General features: G+C 36.2%; 1 protein-coding gene across 4 annotated transcripts in view; it reads right to left on the bottom strand.

The window, feature by feature from the left end:
• Window positions 1-19,161, bottom strand: part of LOC139015265 (sodium channel protein type 1 subunit alpha) — a 133,678-nt gene that overhangs the window by 33,516 nt on the left and 81,001 nt on the right. The window contains exons 9-18 of one of the 4 annotated variants that reach the window (XM_070422819.1): window positions 17,308-17,371; window positions 16,416-16,557; window positions 15,552-15,758; window positions 14,175-14,459; window positions 12,408-12,788; window positions 11,011-11,143; window positions 9,381-9,619; window positions 7,666-7,839; window positions 6,331-6,687; window positions 2,512-2,991 (exon numbers count right to left, since the gene is read on the bottom strand). In XM_070422819.1, coding sequence (XP_070278920.1) covers window positions 2,512-2,991; window positions 6,331-6,687; window positions 7,666-7,839; window positions 9,381-9,619; window positions 11,011-11,143; window positions 12,408-12,788; window positions 14,175-14,459; window positions 15,552-15,758; window positions 16,416-16,557; window positions 17,308-17,371 — 2,462 coding nt within the window. Of the gene's footprint in view, window positions 1-2,511; window positions 2,992-6,330; window positions 6,688-7,665; window positions 7,840-9,380; window positions 9,620-11,010; window positions 11,144-12,407; window positions 12,789-14,174; window positions 14,460-15,551; window positions 15,759-16,415; window positions 16,558-17,307; window positions 17,372-19,161 lie in introns of those variants that run through there. The other 3 variants (XM_070422820.1, XM_070422821.1, XM_070422823.1) reach the window with 3 other exon arrangements.

Genomic DNA, 19,161 nt, shown 5'->3' with positions numbered 1-19,161 from the left:
CCCTAGGGAGTTTGACCGGGAGTTCAATCACTTGCTATGACATGCACTGGCCACCAGGGGGGCAGCGTGGAACATGGCAGGCAACCAGCAGCCGCAGGGGGGTGCTGAGGGAATGAGGGAAGGAGGAGGTGGGGAGGCTGGGAGGCAGGGAATCTGATCACCCTGACTGATGGCCAGGCTAGGGATCCTATCTGTGCCAGGCCTCTAGTTAACAAATATTTAATGTGTCTACTGAAAGCGTTTAGTTCTCTTTTTAGTCAGACAAGCTTGGGTTTGAGTCTCAATAACTGTTTTATAGACCTTAGGCAATTAACTTGATTCCTTAAGCTTTAGTTTCTAATTTATAAAATGGTCCCTACTTCACATAGTTGCTATAGGAATCAAACCAGATAACACATGAGGAATGTTTGGCATATGCTTACTGAATAAATGGTAATAATTTTCATAACAATATTATATAGTTTGTAATATACGTATCACCTCACAGAATGACTACTATCAATAAATCAACAAACAACAAGTGCTGGCAAGGATACAGAGAAAAGGGAACCCAATGCACTATTGGTGGGAATGCAAACTGGTGACACTACTGTAGAAAACAGTATGAGTTTCCTCAAAAAATGAAAAATGGTACTGCCTTTTGACCCAGTGATCCCACTTCGTAGGAATATAGCCTAAGAATCCTGAAACACCAATCAGAAATATTTGCAACACTATGTTCATAGCAGCATTATTTACAATAGCTAAGATCTGGAAATAAACCAAGTAACAATCAGCAGATGAGTGGATTAAAAAGCTGTGGTACATTTACACAATGGAATACTACATGGCTATAAAAAAGAAGGAACTCTTATCCTTTGCTATTAGTATGGATGGAACTAGAGAGTATTATGCTAAGTGAAATAAGCCAATCAGAGAAAGACAAATACCAGATGATTTCACTAATATGTGTAACCTAATGAACAAAATAAACTGATGAATAAAATGGAACCAGAATAATGGATACATGGAACAACCTGGTGGGTACCTGAGGGGAGAGGGGTGATGGTGATTAGATAAAGAAGGTGAAGAGATTAGTTAAAAAACATTTATGCAAACCCCATGGACATGAGTGTGGTAAAGGTGTAGGGAAGAGGAGGAGAGGGTGGATTGAGGTAGGCAAAGGAAGGGAAAAAGGAAGATACTTGCAATAATGTCAACATTAAAATTTTTAATTAGCCTGGCTGGCATGGCTCAGTGGTTGAGCATCAACCTATGAACCAGGAGGTCAGAGTTTGATTCCCGGTCAGGGCACATGCCTGGGTTGCGGGTTCGATCCCCAGTATCGGGTGTGCAGGAGGCAACCAATCAATGATTCTCTTTCATCATTGATGGTTCTCTCTCTCTCTCTCTCTCTCTCTCTCTCCTCTTCCTTCCTCTCTGAAATCAATAAAAATCTATATTTTAAAAATTTTAATTAAAAAAGAAAACAATTTAAACAATGTAAACTAAAGAGTATTTTTCTGTTTTTGAGATTTCCCCACAATAAATGGGAAATTAAGATGCTTTATTCTAGACTTCCTTTGAATTATCTTTCATATCCATTAGAGTTTTAACTTAATATTTCTAATTAAGTTGCCATGGACTAAATTGTGTGCCCCCACAATTAATTCCTTGAAGCTCTAACTCCCAGTGTGACTGTATTTGGAGGTAGGGCCTGTGAGGTATTGATAAAGGTTAAAGGAGATCCTAAGGGTGGGGTCCTAATCCAACAGGGCAGTTGCTCTTACAAGAGGAGGAAAAGACACCAGAGCTCTTTCTCTCTCCACACATGATATCAAGGAAAGGCCAGGTGAGCACACAGTGAGAAGGCAGCCATCTGCAGCCCCAGGAGAGCACTCTCACCAGACACTGACCCTGCTATCACCTTGATCTCGAACTTTACAACCTCCAGAAATGTGAGGGAATATATTTTGATTGCTTAAGCCATGCTGTGTACGACATATTCTATGGCATCCTGGAAGATTAACACATAGGTCACTATAATTTTAATTGGAGGATCTATATAGGATATTTCTTCTTGTTAAGTTCTCTTGCATGTATATGAGACAATGTGATGCAATGGAAGATATACAGACCCTTGTAAACAAAGACTGTAATGTAAGTTCAATTCTCAGCTATACCCCTCATTAGTTATATGACTTTAAGCTCCATCAGCTAATTTTCTTCTCTGAAAAGTTAGAATAATAACACATTCCTTTCAAAGTTATCATATGTATAAAGTCAGATGATGCTTATTCATTTCTGGGATCATTCACTTATTCACCATCTAACAAATATCCATTAATAAAAATGAGAAAATTCACACAAAAACTACATTATTCTTCAACTTATCATTCATTTCCCTGGTCTTAAATCTTTGATATTTCAGTGAAATAATACTTTATATGTTGGCAAAAAAATCTAGATGGAAAATATATAACTACAAATACACATACATATTCATATCTACCCACAACTACAAAATCTTACCTCTTTGCTTTCTTCCAGATCTGATTCACTACTGAAGTCCTCTGTGTTTAAATTTTCAAAGTCAGACTCTCCTACAGCAATTGGTACAGTCACAGTAAGACTGGGATTGTTTATGAATGACATGTAATCACTTTCATCAATAATGTATTTTTCAACACTGCTGCCAGTTGCTATTCCACTTGTGGTTCCATTTACATCTTTAAGATAGCGAAGATCTTTCCCAATTTCTGTATGATTGGACATACAACTGTCTTTCTTATTGTGTAGATCATCAAGTGGTTTAATTTCATCTAAAATCTTTTGCTTTCTAACGAAGGATTGTTGAATAAATTCATATATTTTTCTCTTCACATAAGCGATTCCTTTATGCATCCTCTCCACCGCAATTTGGAGATTGTTCATTTCATTATCGTCATCAGTGGCTGCAAGGTTGTCTGCACTAAATGAGCTCAGAAGCAAGGCCAGAAAGAGGTTCAGGACCTTAAAAATAATATAAACATGATTGTAATTTCACCCCAATATAAAGAATAGCATATGGACATCACTTATTCCTCTAAGTGTAGAGGAAACTATAAGTTCTAACAACTAGACAAGAAAGGAACACCACAGTGCAGTGATTAGAGATTGGGCAATCTGAATTTTTGATCCTGCTCAATAGCTATTTCCCTACACATACATCCTTGAGCAAAGAGATGATTTCTGTTGGTCTCAAGTTCTCTCACTTATAGAATGAGAAGTTGTATGAGAGGCCCTAAGGTTTAGCTAAGTTTAAAACTGTTTGATTATAAGAAAACAGATTGATGTACATACTTATACAAGAGCTCTGAACTTAAAAATCTCTAATGCTTGCAATTATGAATTTAAATACATTCTATAGTTTCTTTATTGATAAAGAGTGATACTGCATTGGACATTAATTGAAATATGACCATCATGACCCAGAATGAGAATTAGGCGTTTAACATAGGCATTGACACTTGTTTTCTTAATCTATTATATTTTTCTTTCTTTTAAAAAAAATATATTTTAGGAGAGACCAAGATGGAGGCATAGGTAAACACCGGAGACTGCTGCCGCAAACAACCACTTCAAAAATACAACTAAAAGACGGAACGGACATCACCCAGAACCACAGGAAGGCTGGCTGAGGAGAGACTCTTCAACTAGAAGGAAAGACAACAGCATACCGAGGCTCAGAGGAGGCGCAGTGTAGAAAATATAAAGGTGCGGAGGTGCGTGCGCAAAGCGGGCTGGTGGCTGAGGGCGCGGTTGTCGTTTTCAATCAGGAGGGAGTCTCAGACTCTGAGCTCCAGATCCGGGCGAGTCTCTAGGGACTCAGACTCAAACGGGAGAAGCGGGATTGTCTGGCATCAGTTGGAATGTGAGGGCAGCTTTCTCTCTGAGGTTTGCAGCGGTTGCTGGGGTTCTGAGAAGCAGAGCCTCTGGGAACGGGACTGAGAGCAGCCATAACTGCTCCCTCCACCCGCCCTGTTGATCCCGCCCCGCCCAAGCCCTGCGCAGAGCCATTAGCTGGATAGCCTCAGGCAAAGGCTAGATTAGCACCTTCCCAGAGGACAGAAGTTTTCCCAGGCAGACACAGCTGATTCTCACAGCCAGTCAGCCTGGTGGTCAAATCCCTCTAGTATTAACTACAACAATCAAGGCTTAACTAGAACAAGACTGCGCACAAAGACCACAAGGGGGTGCACCAAGAAAGCATAAAAAATGAGCAGACAAAAAAACATGACAGAAATGGAGGATATAGAGCTAAAAAACGCAATTTTGAGGGCTTGCAATAAACTTGATGAGAGCTTCACGAAAACTAATGAGACCCTCGATGCTATGATAAAGAACCAACTAGAAATTAAGCATACACAGACTGAAATAAAGAATATTATACCCAATAGCAGACCAGAGGAGCGCAAGAATCAAGTCAAATATTTGAAATGCGAAGAAGCAAAAACACCCAACCGGAAAAGCAAAATGAAAAAAGAATACGAAAATACGAAGATAGTGTAAGGAGCCTCTGGGACAGCTTCAAGCGCACTAATGTCAGAATTATTGGGGTGCCAGAAGATGAGAGAGAGCAAGATATTGAAAACCTATTTGAAGAAATAATGGCAGAAAACTTCCCCCACCTGGTGAAAGAAATGGACTTACAGGTCCAAGAAGCGCAGAGAACCCCAAACAAAAGGAATCCAAAGAGGACCACACCAAGATACATCATAATTAAAATGCCAAGAGCAAAAGACAAAGAGAGAATCTTAAAAGCAGCAAGAGAAAAAGACTCAATTACCTACAAGGGAATACCCATATGACTCTCAGCTGATTTCTCAACAGAAACTTTGCAGGCCAGAAGGGAATGGCAAGAAATATTCAAAGTGCTGAATACCAAGAACCTACAACCAAGATTACTTTATCCAGCAAAGCTATCATTCAGAATTGAAGGTCAGATAAAGAGCTTCACAGATAAGGAAAAGCTAAAGGAGTTCAACACCACTAAACCAGTATTATACGAAATGCTGAACGGTATCCTTTAAGAAGAGGAAGAAGAAGAAAAAGGTAAAGATACAAATTGTGAACAACAAACATGCATCTATCAACAAGTGAATCTAAGAATCAAGTGAATGAATAATCTGATGTACAGAATGAACTGGTGATTATAATGAATCAGGGACATAGAAAGGGAATGGACTGACTATTCTTGGGGGAGAAAGGGGAATGGGAGATGCGGGAAGAGACTGGACAAAAATCGTGCACCTATGGATGAGGACAGTGGGTGGGGAGTGAGGGCGGAGGGTGGGGCGGGAATTGGGAGGAGGGGAGTTATGGGGGGGAAGAGGAACAAATGTAATCTGAACAATAAAGATTTAATAAAAATTAAAAAAAATAAAAAAACAAAAAAATATATATTTTTTATTGATTTTTTTACAGAAAGGAAGGGAGAGGGATAGAGAGTTAGAAACATCGATGAGAGAGAAGCATTGATCAGCTGCCTCCTGCACACCCCCTACTGGGGATGTGCCTGCAACCAAGGTACATGCCTTTGACTGGAATCGAACCTGGGACCCTTCAGTCCCCAGGCCGATGCTCTATCTAGTGAGCCAAACCAGCTAGGGCTATTATATTTTTCATACCTCACTAATTGAACTAATTGACTAATTAGGAGAACTGTTTATTAATTAGGAGAACTATTTATCCCTAATATTTCCATAAGCCTCACACACTTATGTATATATCCTTTGGAATATATTATCTATTTCTATACTATAAAAAGTAATTAATATTCCAAGTTTAAAAAGAGAGAAGAGTTGATCAGTTACTCGATTCAGGTAACCTCAGGACTTATTAGCCAAACTTTGTTTTGACTGAGAGCCAGTAGAGAATTGGCTATCCCAGAGAGTGACTGTTACTATGGCCATGAAGGGACAAGAAAATGGTAAAATCAGTATGAACACTTAAAGGCTTCACTTTTTAGTCCTAAACTAGCAAGTAAGATTGGGTTTCCTCTAAATTGTTGCCAGACTTTTCCTTCCCTTGTCTCTGAATGTTCCCAACATATCCTATTAGGCCTGTCTTCAATATGATACTGTATAGGAATTTACATAATAAATATGATGACATGATTGACAAAGTGGTGTTGAGTATTACTGTAGAGTCCCTGCTATATTGCTGTGTTGTCAAAAATGAGACTATAAGCATATACAAGGTAAGAGACTTTCAAAATTATTAATCATAGTTTTTGTTTTGGATAAAATGTCATCATTCTATCATGCTCTTACTCTATTTCTGAAATACATATCTGAAATGGGTACATACCACCAGGTTTCCAATGACCATGACCATCATGAAGACAGTAAGGCACATGGCTTGACCAGCGACCTCCATGCAGTCCCACATGGTCTCTATCCACTCTCCACACAGCACGCGGAACACAATCAGGAAGGAGTGGAAGAAGTCATTCATGTGCCAGCGTGGGAGCTTACAGTCGCTGGCAATCTTGCAGACGCAATCTTTGTAGCTTTTGCCAAAGAGCTGCATGCCGACCACAGCAAAAATGAAGACGATGATGGCCAACACCAAGGTGAGGTTACCCAGAGCCCCCACTGAGTTGCCGATGATCTTTATTAGCATGTTTAACGTTGGCCAAGATTTTGCCAACTTGAAAACTCGAAGCTGGAAAATAAAAAAAAATTATCATGACCTTTAAAGAGGTTATATATATATTATGGTTTACCAAGAAATGGTGATTAATATTGAATCTGTTATAACATCTGCCCTGACTTTGAACCCTCTCAGGCTCATGGGTAATTTTGAACCCCCTAACAAGAATCTGGTTCTTACATATTTTAACCATGTAGATCATTTTCCCTAAGAGTAGATGTTTAATGCCGATGTGGGGTCCAAATGTGCTTAATTTGTTTAGTGAAGGTGGTTATAAGCCATACTAAGTCTGACACTAATATTAACATCGGAATTGCAATGATTTCTGCTGATATTTATTTATTAACAGCATGTAAAGTAACATCATATTGAATTCTACTATAAGTGGAGAAAAGTATTTATTATTTTTTAATGCTCCTTTGAGGCACTGGCATAGCTAGCTGTACCTGCATTTTAAAGTTTGGAATATTTCCCATGATTATAATTCTTTTTCTGATGTGTAAGAACATATATGTGAATCAATGGGCATGTTAAGTAACCCTACAGCTTTCTTTCCTGTGATTGTGAAGAAGCTTGTTTTCCAGAGGTAGAATTAGGAAAAGTTTCTGCCCGCACATCTTGTATCTAATCATCATCCATTGTTACGAAGGGTTGTTTATATTTTAAGTTACTACTAAAATGGGATACATTTCCATCATAAATATTTTTAGATCCAGAAATATTGACTGTAGTTATCTCTAGAAACAATAATTAGTCAGAATGGTAACTGAGAAACATATTAAACTTTACATGACTATGCTTTTTGCAAGAAACATTTTTTGAAATAAGTGTGGAAATTTTATCCATTTAGGAACAGTTTCTGACAATGCAAATGTCACACAAAAACTGAAAATGTTAGTGGTTGTGTGTTCAAATCTATCATAGTGTTATGCAAAAACCCTGGTCATCGGAAAGATTCTGTTGTTGCTGTTTCTGTTTGTTTGTTTTTACCAATCGAAATGAACGGAGAACCGATAATCCTTCCACATTGGCGAGGCCAAGTTCTACCAGGCTGAGTGTCACAATGAAACCATCGAAGATATTCCAGCCTTCTTGGAAATAATAGTAAGGATCCATGGCAATAATTTTCAGAAACATTTCTGCTGTAAAGATCCCAGTGAAAACCTAAGATCAAAACAAAATTACTGTAATTCCATCAGATAATGATAAAGTAGAATGACACAATATTTGCTCTTAAAACAAAATGCTTATGCTACTTTCCCCATCATGATTCTATTGCTAGCTTACACAATTATAATTGATAAAAGGCTCTCCTAGACATCATTTCATTTTATTCTCACGGAAGTTTTAAAAAATATATTTTTATTGATTTTAGAGAGGAAGGGAGAGGGAGAGAAAGAGATAGAAACATCAATGATGATGAGAATCATTGATCAGCTGCCTCCTGCTGGCCCTATACTGGGGACCGAGCTCGCAACCTGGATATGTGCCCTGACCGGGAATCGAACCGTGACCTCCTGATTCATGGGCCGATGCTCAACCACTGAGCCATGATGGCCGAGCCTCACAGAAGTTTATTAAGTGGCTAAGGCAGGTATTATAATTACCTTACTGTTGAGGAAAGAGAACTTTAGGTGGGTTCAATGACTTGCCTGGTATCATACAATTGGAAAATGGGAAAACTAGGATTTGAGTGCAAATCTATTTTTAACCAATGTTCTATGCATTAAGTCAAACTGCCTTTTCAAATAGCATAGATACTGACAAGATTTTGCCCAGGAACAATTTTATTTATCAAGAGGTTTATTCTCATTTCCCTCAAACCAGATAGTTATTAAACATGTATATGTATTATAATAATATAATAGTAATATAATGATATAATATTACTATTATCAATTTGTTAAGCACACAAAAAAATAAATTTACTTCCATAGTATAAACCCTAGTGCTTTGAAAATGTAAATACTACAATGCAGTACATTTTACATGTTCTGCCTTTACCATCAAAAATCCTAAATCTCAAAACAAATATGGCAAGTGCATGCATTACTTTAGAGCTCTCTTTCAGCAAATAAAAGCTAATAGTCCTAAGTTGAGTCAACTGACAAACATTTCAATAATTTATGTTTTTTAAGCCCAGAAGAGAAAGAATCGAGTGGCAACCTGCAACCAAAATGGCCTTGTTAATCATATAATACACAAAATGTACTGGACAATTCCAATATTTTATAGTTTTATTATAGAATAGATGGATAAAACAATATATGTCCTACCTAGATTCTGGAAGTGGAAAAGCTGGAGACGTTTTGACTGGTTAAGTTCTTGCTTATAATGATGATGACCAAGCAAGATAGAAAGATCTACTATTTTATTTTAATCTTCTACCGGTAGGGGAACTGTGATAATATTATTTCAAAAAGTGTGTCCTTAAACTGTTTCTGCATCTTAAAAACATTATAACTATCAATATTGACTTTTCAAAAAGTCCTATGCCTATTACTTTTTTAGTTTTTTTTGCTCTGATATCAAGGACTATTATTGTTGGCAAAATGTACAGTGAAGTCAGCTAGATATATTTCCTATCTTTTGGGAGTCAGGAGTAGGAAGTTTGGTGGAAAGACTGCTATAAGCTATTAAATGTAAACAGTTTCTCAAACAAAAAAAATCAAAGACTGAACACATTTACCTTCTAATATGCTTACCAAGTTTCCTACTGTAAGCACATGATTGAAATGAGCTGTCATGGGGTAGTGCTCCATGGCCATGAAAAGAGTATTTAAGACAATACAGATGGTGATGGTCAGGTCAACAAATGGGTCCATCACAACCAGGTTGACAATATGTTTCACTTTTAACCAATATGGTGAACAGTCCCAGATTAAGAATATGTTGGCAAATTTGTACCAACAGGGCGGGCATTTCTGCCTGGATTCTTCAAGTTCTATATTGAAAAAAAAAAGAACCACAACCAAAAGATTTATTTTATACACACATTTATTTCAGATCCACTAGACTTCTTTTTCAGTAATCAATAGGTTTCCCATTGCTATAGAGTCAACCCCTTTTGTACTTAAAACAAAACAAAACAAAACAAAAATCTAAAGTATTTATTCTTTAGACTCCTGAACATATTTCATTAGACATACACATAAAACAGAAGTAGCAAAGATTAGTTTTTTTCCTTGTATGTATTGATAATGTGGCTCAGCCTTTAACTTAAATGAATCATCTTGTATTTTATTTTTATTTTTTTAAAAAAATACATTTTATTGATTTTTTTACAGAGAGTAAGGGAGAGGGATCGAGAGTTAGAAACATCTATGAGAGAGAAACATCGATCAGCTGCCTCCTGCACACCGCCTGCTAGGGATGTGCCCGCAACCAAGGTACATGCCCTTGAGCAGAATCGAACCTGGGACCCTTTAGTCCGCAGGCTGACACTCTATCCACTGAGCCAAACCAGTTAGGGCTGAATCATCTTTTAAATGAAGTCTCAATAGAAACATGGATTGGGGAAGTGTCATTCTGTGTTAATATCTGGCTAACCTATTATCCTCTGGCTGTAAGAGATAGGGTAGAGATCAACATGAGCCAAGAATCATTTTTTTAAATTTGTTTTTATTTTACAAAAATGACCTACTTCTCTCTTCCAATCTTGAGAGTATTTAGGTTGATGTTGGAAGTCTTAAACTAAGTAGAACAGAAGAGAGAATCACTATGACTAATGGGATTAGAAACCCCTATTAGAAATGCTTATTCACATGATCTCACTTTTATGTGGAATCTAATGAACAAAATACTGATAATCAAAAATAGACCCAGAGTCATAGAAGCATGAACAGACTGTTGTACCGCAGAGAGAAGGCAGGGTAGGGCAGGTGGGAAGAGATCAACCAAGAACTTGTATGCATATATGCATAACCCTTGGACACAGATAATGGGGCAGTGGGGGCCTGGGCAGGGAGGATGGGAGTGGGCTGGAAGAGGTTAATGGGGGAAAAAGGTGGACCTATGTAATATTTTCAACAGTAAAGATTAAAAATAAACTATATTAAACTTATATTAACTCTTTTTAAAAAAGAAATGCTTATTCTGCATTTTCAAGGATTTTCCACACACAGGAAAACATTTGTTAGAGGTCCAATATCACTGAGTTTAAAGAATTTTTTTAAAGTTCCTAAGACTTCTAAGTAGGTATAACAAACAATAACTCTTGAATAAGACCTACTATACTCTCCACAGAATATAAAGTTTCCAATGCACAAATAGAGATATTTGTTTAAAAGAGACTACAAGTTTGATAAATTGAATTGAATGGAACTTGTTACAAACCTTCTACTGTATTTGTTAAAATGCTGGCTATACTCATCGCTCTTTGCCTTTGGGAAGGATCTTCTAGAAAATCCAGGGACACATGGAAAGAACTTGACCGTCTTTTTCTCACTTCAGTTTCAGTAGTTGTTCCCTGTAAAGAAAATGCTAATGTATTAAATAAATAACTTGAACCATATGATGAGTAAACAACTAACATGACACAGTGAATTGCATGAAACACATGCATCATGCACTTTCATATTTAATTGGTGATGGCAGATATTGCTGACTTATTGTATAATTAACCTGGAGTGTCCAAACTGTCAACTGTTTAGCCATACAGCAAAAACTGAATTTTTTTAACCTTCTGATTTCATAATTTTATGAGACATGATGTAATTTAGATATAGTTGATAAATCTCTTGAGAGACATATTTAACAGTTATCTTTATTTTAGAACTAATAGTGAAAAACTAACAACTTGAAAAATTCATATAAATGATCAGGGCATTTTCTTTTGAGAAAGGAAGCTGCTTATTTTTAAAGAAATACAAATGATCATAACACATGTAATTGCCATCTCAGTTTCTGGGCACAAGACATAGATGGTCACCGACAACACAAAATGTATGTTTAAGAACACACACACACACATGCTGCATGGACAACAGTTTCATCCAGGGTACCAAAGCAATAAGTCATCTGATACTGACTTAGTCATGCCTCATCATGCTGATATATTTCCAAGTGAGTTAACAGTCTAATGAGGCAGCATGTGTTTAGAAATTCCTCATCAGCAGGGTATGCATCACAAACATATAACATACCTTTGAACACAGACAATTGTTTTACCTGTCTGTATTAATCATTTATTTGTTTCTTTTCACTAAGATTAGTTTTGAGAAAGCCTATATCAGCATTTTTTTAGTAAGACAAATATGAGTACTAGAAAATTTTAAGAGAACAATGAAGCTATGTATTTAGGCACAGTGTTCTTAAAAATCTTCTAAACTAAAGCAGGGCTATATTGAAGACTCTGTTGGAAAGATTTATTATACACCCTTTACACTTAAACATAGACATTATTCATTCACTTTTTACCAGGCTCTAGAAGATGCCCTACTATCTAAGTTCAGCATGGGTATATAGCAAATCCTCCAACTGGAGACAGTAACTTATGATTGTGTCTAATTTATCCTTATTGTGTTTAATAGGTAAATGCATTCAGGTGTTAAACAAGAGAGTGTTGAGGCTTTAAGTTTTAGCTGGTTAGTCTATAAAGGTATTACAAGATGCAGGTGCATTCACAGCTTGACCAACCAGGAATCATTCTCAAGGGGTTCCATTCTGTAGAAACACTGGCTGGTGCAGCAGTAATGGGCCAGCCATGCCTGAACTGTTTAAAACTTCCTTACATTGTCATCAGTAGCTGGCTTATCTATTATCACCTCTGGCAGAAGCTGTCCAACAGGCGATGTAGGAACCGAGGGTCCACCAACCAAGGAAACCACACCATTGCAATCCACAGTGCTGTGCATCTTCCCACTCGCGGGAAACACTGCCAGCACCCGGGACGACCGGCTGGTCTGACTTAGGTTACTGTTGCGTCGTTCTCCATGTCGTCGGGGCACAAACAAGGAGTCCCTCCGGCTCTCATTATCCTCAAAGGTGCTGTGCTCATCGTCGGCAAAGTCATTCTCTGAGCCCACATCCTTTGCTCGCCCTCTAAAGCTGAAAAGGCTCGTTCTGCTATTGCGCCTTGGAGAAAATATGGAGCCACGGATGCTCAACAAAGACTGAAGTGGGACACCAAATAAAAAAAAAAGCGCAAAATCATTAATATAGCCATTTGAAATGTGTTTTTAATTTGCAAGATTAAGTTGAAGGAGATTTTAGTATTCATGACAGAACATGATTCATTCCTTTTGATTAACAACATTTTCATTTTATGTGCATTTTCAGATTAAGTTAAATTCATTTTATAAGAGAAGGTTTCGAGTCCTGGAGATTAATGAATGGGGAGACAGATTGCAACTTAAAGATATTGAAAAACAGAACCCTGAGCTACCATTTTTCAAATTCAAAAGGAAACATCTTTGCAATATTACTATGGACATTGTAAACAATCGGTAAATATCAGTAGCAGGGCCATAATAAGGCTACATTTGTTTTCATTGCTCTTTCCTTCCAAGGAATTTCATCACTTTTCACAAATTGCTTTAGTACATCTTTCTAAAATCACTTTAAATTAATCATAATGTCTGCTTCATCTATAAGGCTCAGTATCTTGGGACTCGAAGTCAAAATTTCTGAAATCAGACTGATGAACTTTTTGATAAAGTATACCATGACTCATATTTTCAGAAGCGCACATGATGTTTTATAAAGAAATTGGGGGGGGGCAGTATAAAATGACCGAAAAGACACTGATTAGCTAGTCCAAAATCCACTTTTTTTAAATTAAAAAAGCTGAGGAGCCCTGGCTGATGTGGCTAAGTGATTGGAGTATTGGCCATCGCATTAATGGATTATGGGTTTGATTCCTGGTCAAGGGCATGTACCTGGGTTGTAGGTTTGATCCCCAGCCCCGGTCTGGGTACATGCATCAGGCAACCAATTGATGTGTCTCTTTTACATATATGTTTCTCTTTCTCTCTTTCTCTCCCACTCCCTTCCACTCTCTCTAAAACTCAATGAGAAAAATATGAGGTGAGCATTAAGAACAACAAAAAACTGAGGAAAGGGGATAAATGGCAATGGAAGGAGACTTGACTTGGGGTGGCGAACACACAATACAGTTTACTGATGATGTATTACAGAATCATACCCCTGAAACCTATATAACTTCATTAGCCAATGTCACCCCAGTAAATTTAATTTTAAAAAGCTGATGATCAGAAATACTAAATGCCATTAGTTACAAGTAGCAGGAGACGGTATCAGGATAAGAATCCAGGGCTCCTCATTTTCAACGCAGTGTTGTCTCAACTACACCAGGATGTAAGACTTACATATAAATGGAGTACAATTTTCTCATAACTATGTGAAGAAAGGATGGGTTTAAATATAATAAACATAGCAGTCAATTCAGTTGATGAAGATTCATAAGTCTGATTTAATTCTCCCCCTCTTTCAGCATTCTCATTTTCATCCGGGCATCATTTAACTCAGTAGCGCCATACCTGGTGTGGGGAGGAGTATTTCTTTTCATAGGTCAAGCGATTCCCTTCGATGGAGAAGCGAAACCCTTTCCTCCTGATGCTGTCTTCTGATTCAGATTTTTGGAATTCATCCTCATCTTTCTCTTCCCCACCGGACTGCTCTTTCTGTTTTCTTTTCTTTCTCCGGTTTCTTCTCTCCTTAGCACTCTTGGAACTCAACTTGGAGGCTTCAGATGAGCTGTCTGAGAGCCGGCCTGCTGCACTGGGTTCTCTGGAATGCTCTGAGGCGGTTACAGTGGCTGCCTGCTACATTGAGGAGAAATGGTTTTAGCATGGCACTAGTAAATACTTTATCATTTTAAAAAATGGTCCAACTATTTGCATGACATTAACAAATACATTTAGCTGACTCAAGCTGATCTTACATAGAAGCAGCTCTGCAGTTATTAGAGGGAATTATTTTTTCTTTCCACCTAGTGAACACTTGCAAAGTTAACTTGGTGTTCTCTGTGCTAACATTTATTGTGTTTGCATTATGCTTCACAGACCACATATTCAAAAGGATTAATCAGGCATCCACAAGAACAGATATTGTACTTTTGGGGATTTCATGTACTCTAAAAATTGGTATTTACTTAGCACTGTCTTCTTTTCTCTTAAATAAGAAACTGGCACTTGTGAGAAAAGCTGATGAGTTAGTTGAGGTCATATCCAAAGGCAGGAGAAATGCGATTAAGAGCTGAGGTCCTCTCTCCAGTTATTGAAACTGGGTTGTCCAATATCCTCAAAATATTATCAATAAAATCCATGGAAGGTAGTAAAACCCCTTCCTCGGCCCTGCATAATGCTCTATCAGAAGACTAGAGAGAGGAGGGTCAATAATTTCTGCCAAGCAAGACAAGACATTCAATTCCCCAGTACAGTCCCTAGCTTCTTCAGCTCAGCACTGGTTCTTGCTGGCCATGTGGGCATGGGACCAAAGGTGAACACTTTTAATTTCCAATAATTGTTTTAAATAACCAATAAAAGTTTTTCTAAGAAAAGATGATTTCTTAAGATTTTTTTCTAATGCCAGTATGCTCATTCAGTAAGTGTCTCTCACTTGAGAAGACCCAAAAAATAATATTTCCCTTTTATTCTAAAAATATCTAGCTGATTAAAATAGCATGAGAGTGTTCTATTGTGGTTAATATTTTAAACAGTGTAGAATGTCTAAACTAAAGGATCTATATAGATGCTCGAAATGTAGAAATCTTTACTAATCTTCTCTACTACCAGCTTCTCTTAAATACAATCAAATTATCTGTCTCTCACTTTCTTTCCAGTATTTTTGTAACAACCATAACAATAAAAAATATCATACCATGAGACAGGACATATTTCATTTGGTGAATTTACCTGAGCTGCCTCTTGCTGCTTTTTAAGCTGTTCGAGCATCTGCTGAAATTCAGCCTCTTTCTGCTCTGCCTCTTCCATGGTGGCCTGATTCTGTTCCTCATAGGCCATGGCCACCACAGCCAGGATCAAATTTATCAGGTAGAATGAGCCCAAGAAGATGACCAGCACAAAAAAGATCATGTATGTTTTTCCAGCAGCACGTAATGTCTGGAAACAACAACATCAGCATTAGTTTTCAATATTATTTCATTAACTGGTGGCCCCAACTTTCAACTTATTTGTGTATTTTGAAGGATTCTGACATAAACAACCATAATGATGGTCACACGCCCTCCCACTTCTTTGTTTGTTTTTTAACCTTATCCTCTTCTTCCCTAACTCATGCATTCACATTTTGAACTCTAGGAGGGAATTCTTAGAATTACTAAGAATAAAACAGAATTGAGTAAAATACCATGGAGACCTTCATCAAGGAGCTGAGTCTTAAATGAAAGTCCAGAAAGAAACCAAAATCATCTTCCTACATCTGCTTATTAATTTTCATCCCCTGCCACCTGAGGGATATAGATAATACCTGAGGGTGTAGTTGGAGCCAAGGAAAGGGTGTGCCTGCTGTTTGGGAAGATGTGTCTTGGAAAGATGGTTAGTAAGTTTTGAGCTCAAGGGAAATTAGAGAGAATCACTGTCCCCAGCATCACTATGCTTAATAAATGTTATAATCAATAGGATAAAGTAATTCAAATCTCTTGATTTCAAGTTGTGCCATTTCTATTATATTATGCTGTGGTTTGAATTTCATAATTAACTTGGTTTTCTTATATACTTCTACTTAAAAATGCAATATGTGTTGCTTCAGGTTCTCACCAATTGGTAAAGGTTTTCCCAGAAGTCTTGAGTCATCAGTCGAAACAGGGACAAAAAAGCCCAACTGAAAGTATCAAAGCTTGTATAGCCATAGTTGGGATTTCTACCAGCTTTCATACATACGTATCCTTCTGGACATTGACTGTAATGTGGAAAAAGAAAGTTTTACAAGAAACTCTTTTTTTTAATTCTTGTAGCATGTTATAACATTGTCTATTTCAAGGAATAGAAGTATGATAAATAAGTAACTAATACTTTTCTCAATTTTTGACAACATAATTTTACTAGCCACTTGATGTCATCATTCACATATTGCATAAAATTTCTAATAATATTTTACAAAATTGTTTTCTGTCAATAATTAGCATTTTATCTCTTTTTCATTGTCCCTACTATGGAAGCCTCCAGAGTTGACTCGTGGCTCATATATGCTCATCTAAGAAAAAAAGCATTGGAGCCTGGCTCACTGGTTGAGCATCAACCTATGAACCAGGTCACAGTTCAATTCTATGAACCAGGAGGTCATGGTTCAATTCCAAGTCAGGCACATGCCCGGGTTGCGGGCTTGATCTCCAGTGTGGGGTGTGCAGGAGGTAGCCAATCAATGATTCTCTCTCATCACTGATGTTTCTATCTCTCTCTCCCTCTTCCTTCCTTTCTGAAATCAATAAAAACTTATTTTTAAAAACAGCATTAGAGCTAAAGTTATAAAACATAAGTACTTGCCTAATATTTAGATAAGTTGTCACCTTATAAGTAACCATAATTATAATAAAGTAGTATAAATAAAGTTAGTTGGCTCTTATCTGTCAGTTTCCACAAAAAAAGAGACAAAATAAGTGTGTATATATACATGCACATATACAGGAACACACACAAATTATTGGCTTACCCTGCATCAGAGCTATTTCCACATAGTAATGCATCTAAAAAACCTTCCAGAAAATAATGATATCCTATTTAGAAAAAAAAAAAAGTCATGTGATGAACATTTGCATTGCATTGAAAAATGAGAACAAGAAGATGAGGCCCTACTTTTAGAGTTCATTAAGTAATTTAAAATATACTATATAATTCAAAGACACAGGTATTTGCCCCTTCTCTCTACAAATGTTAGATGTTACATTAAGGGGATTACTTACTAGGACAAAGCATTTGTTCTTGGTAAATGTAAAATTAGTGGTAACTATAGGTATTAACATAATATTTTAAGTGGTATCAGTGTTTTTCCACCACCCTCATAAAAAGTAAAAATTACATTCTGTAAAAATAGATAAAAATAAAATGGATTCCTTTGCCTTCTCCAAATAGTCACATATTTCAAAATAGAGGTATTGTATTTTTTCTGGTTTTCTATATTTTTAAACACAATTTTTAAAAGTTTAATAATTAATTATAATTTACATTATACCAACTCCCAGAATATATCATAGGTGACTTTTATTTTATTTTTTATAGGTGTCTTTATGTAAAGGATACATAAGTCATGTCAAGTTATGTAAAACAAATGAAATAAAAATAATCTTAAATACTAAAGCTTAAATAATTATTATAGGTGAATACTTCATTATCTCAAAGTTCTCTGTTTCTGGCAAATTCCTTAGATTCTTTCACTATTCAGTTGAAGAGTCACTTCTGTGAATTATTCTTTGATATTCTCTAATTCCTTCCCACTAAAGATTGGCAAATTGAGAACTCCCACCGTGCTGCCAATAACACGTATATATTTCAATTATTATTATTATACTCATTATCCTATAGTGTAATTAGTTGTTTACAAATATTGTTTCTCCTTGAAAGAAAGCATAATGGTTAATTATTTCCACATTGTAGTATTTGGAATGTAGTAGTCTTTCAATAAAGTTTACTGAATAAATTAGTGAAGGGATAACAAGAAGAAAAACACAAAATTAAATAATCATTTTGTAAGAAGAATTTTTCAGAAGAAAAATTTTAGATTTTCTCAGAAGAAATATTTTCTAGATCCTAAACTTTCAGAGAAATTTATCCTATGCATAGTTCTGTAAGGGATACAAAACACATAATGCAAAATTTAATTTTCATTTCTAACATCTTTATTTCTTTGAACATAGAACAATTATGATAGAATCTTTAACTTTTATTTAAAATTAAACAAAGCAAAAGGAATATGTAGTTTCTGGATGAATTTTTGATATCAGGTACTTATGTGAAGTTTTATTCCCAATTAAATTCACTGATCTATATGCTTAATCTGAAGAAATTTATCTTTAATTTTAATAAATTTAATTTTCTAATACTTTCAAAGAGAAACTACTTTGTTTATATTTGTATTTGTTTTAAAATAAATGTTTCAACAAATAGAATATTATTAGGAAACAAATTTTAGAGCTGAAAATGGCCTTAGATATCCTTGACTTTGAATATATGAAAAATGGCACCCAATAAATTTCACTAGAGAAAATATACCCTAAATTACATCTTCATAGTCAGCTCCTTGTTATTACATTAAAAAATTTTTCAGAGAGTTGATGACATCAGTGGACTTATTGGCATATGTAGTTAATAAGGGACATTTCATGGACTGCTCTGAGATGTATTTTTCTTAATCAAGGTATTTTCTTAATCTAGATATTTAAAACTTTGCAAATTATTTGTTGGCAAATCATTAATATCATGGAAGAGTTCATCTGTAGCAACTAAGGTATTTTCTAGATCTACAACTATAAAAAGACAATGATTCATTTTTAAAGATTATATTGTCATT

Source organism: Myotis yumanensis, unplaced genomic scaffold (assembly GCF_028538775.1).
Source record: "Myotis yumanensis isolate MYYU_CA2020_CCGP unplaced genomic scaffold, mMyoYum1.0.hap1 SCAF_8, whole genome shotgun sequence".
Classification (NCBI taxonomy): domain Eukaryota; kingdom Metazoa; phylum Chordata; class Mammalia; order Chiroptera; family Vespertilionidae; genus Myotis; species Myotis yumanensis.
Note: the sequence above shows the minus strand (reverse complement) of the source record. Positions and strands in the feature narration are given on the sequence as shown.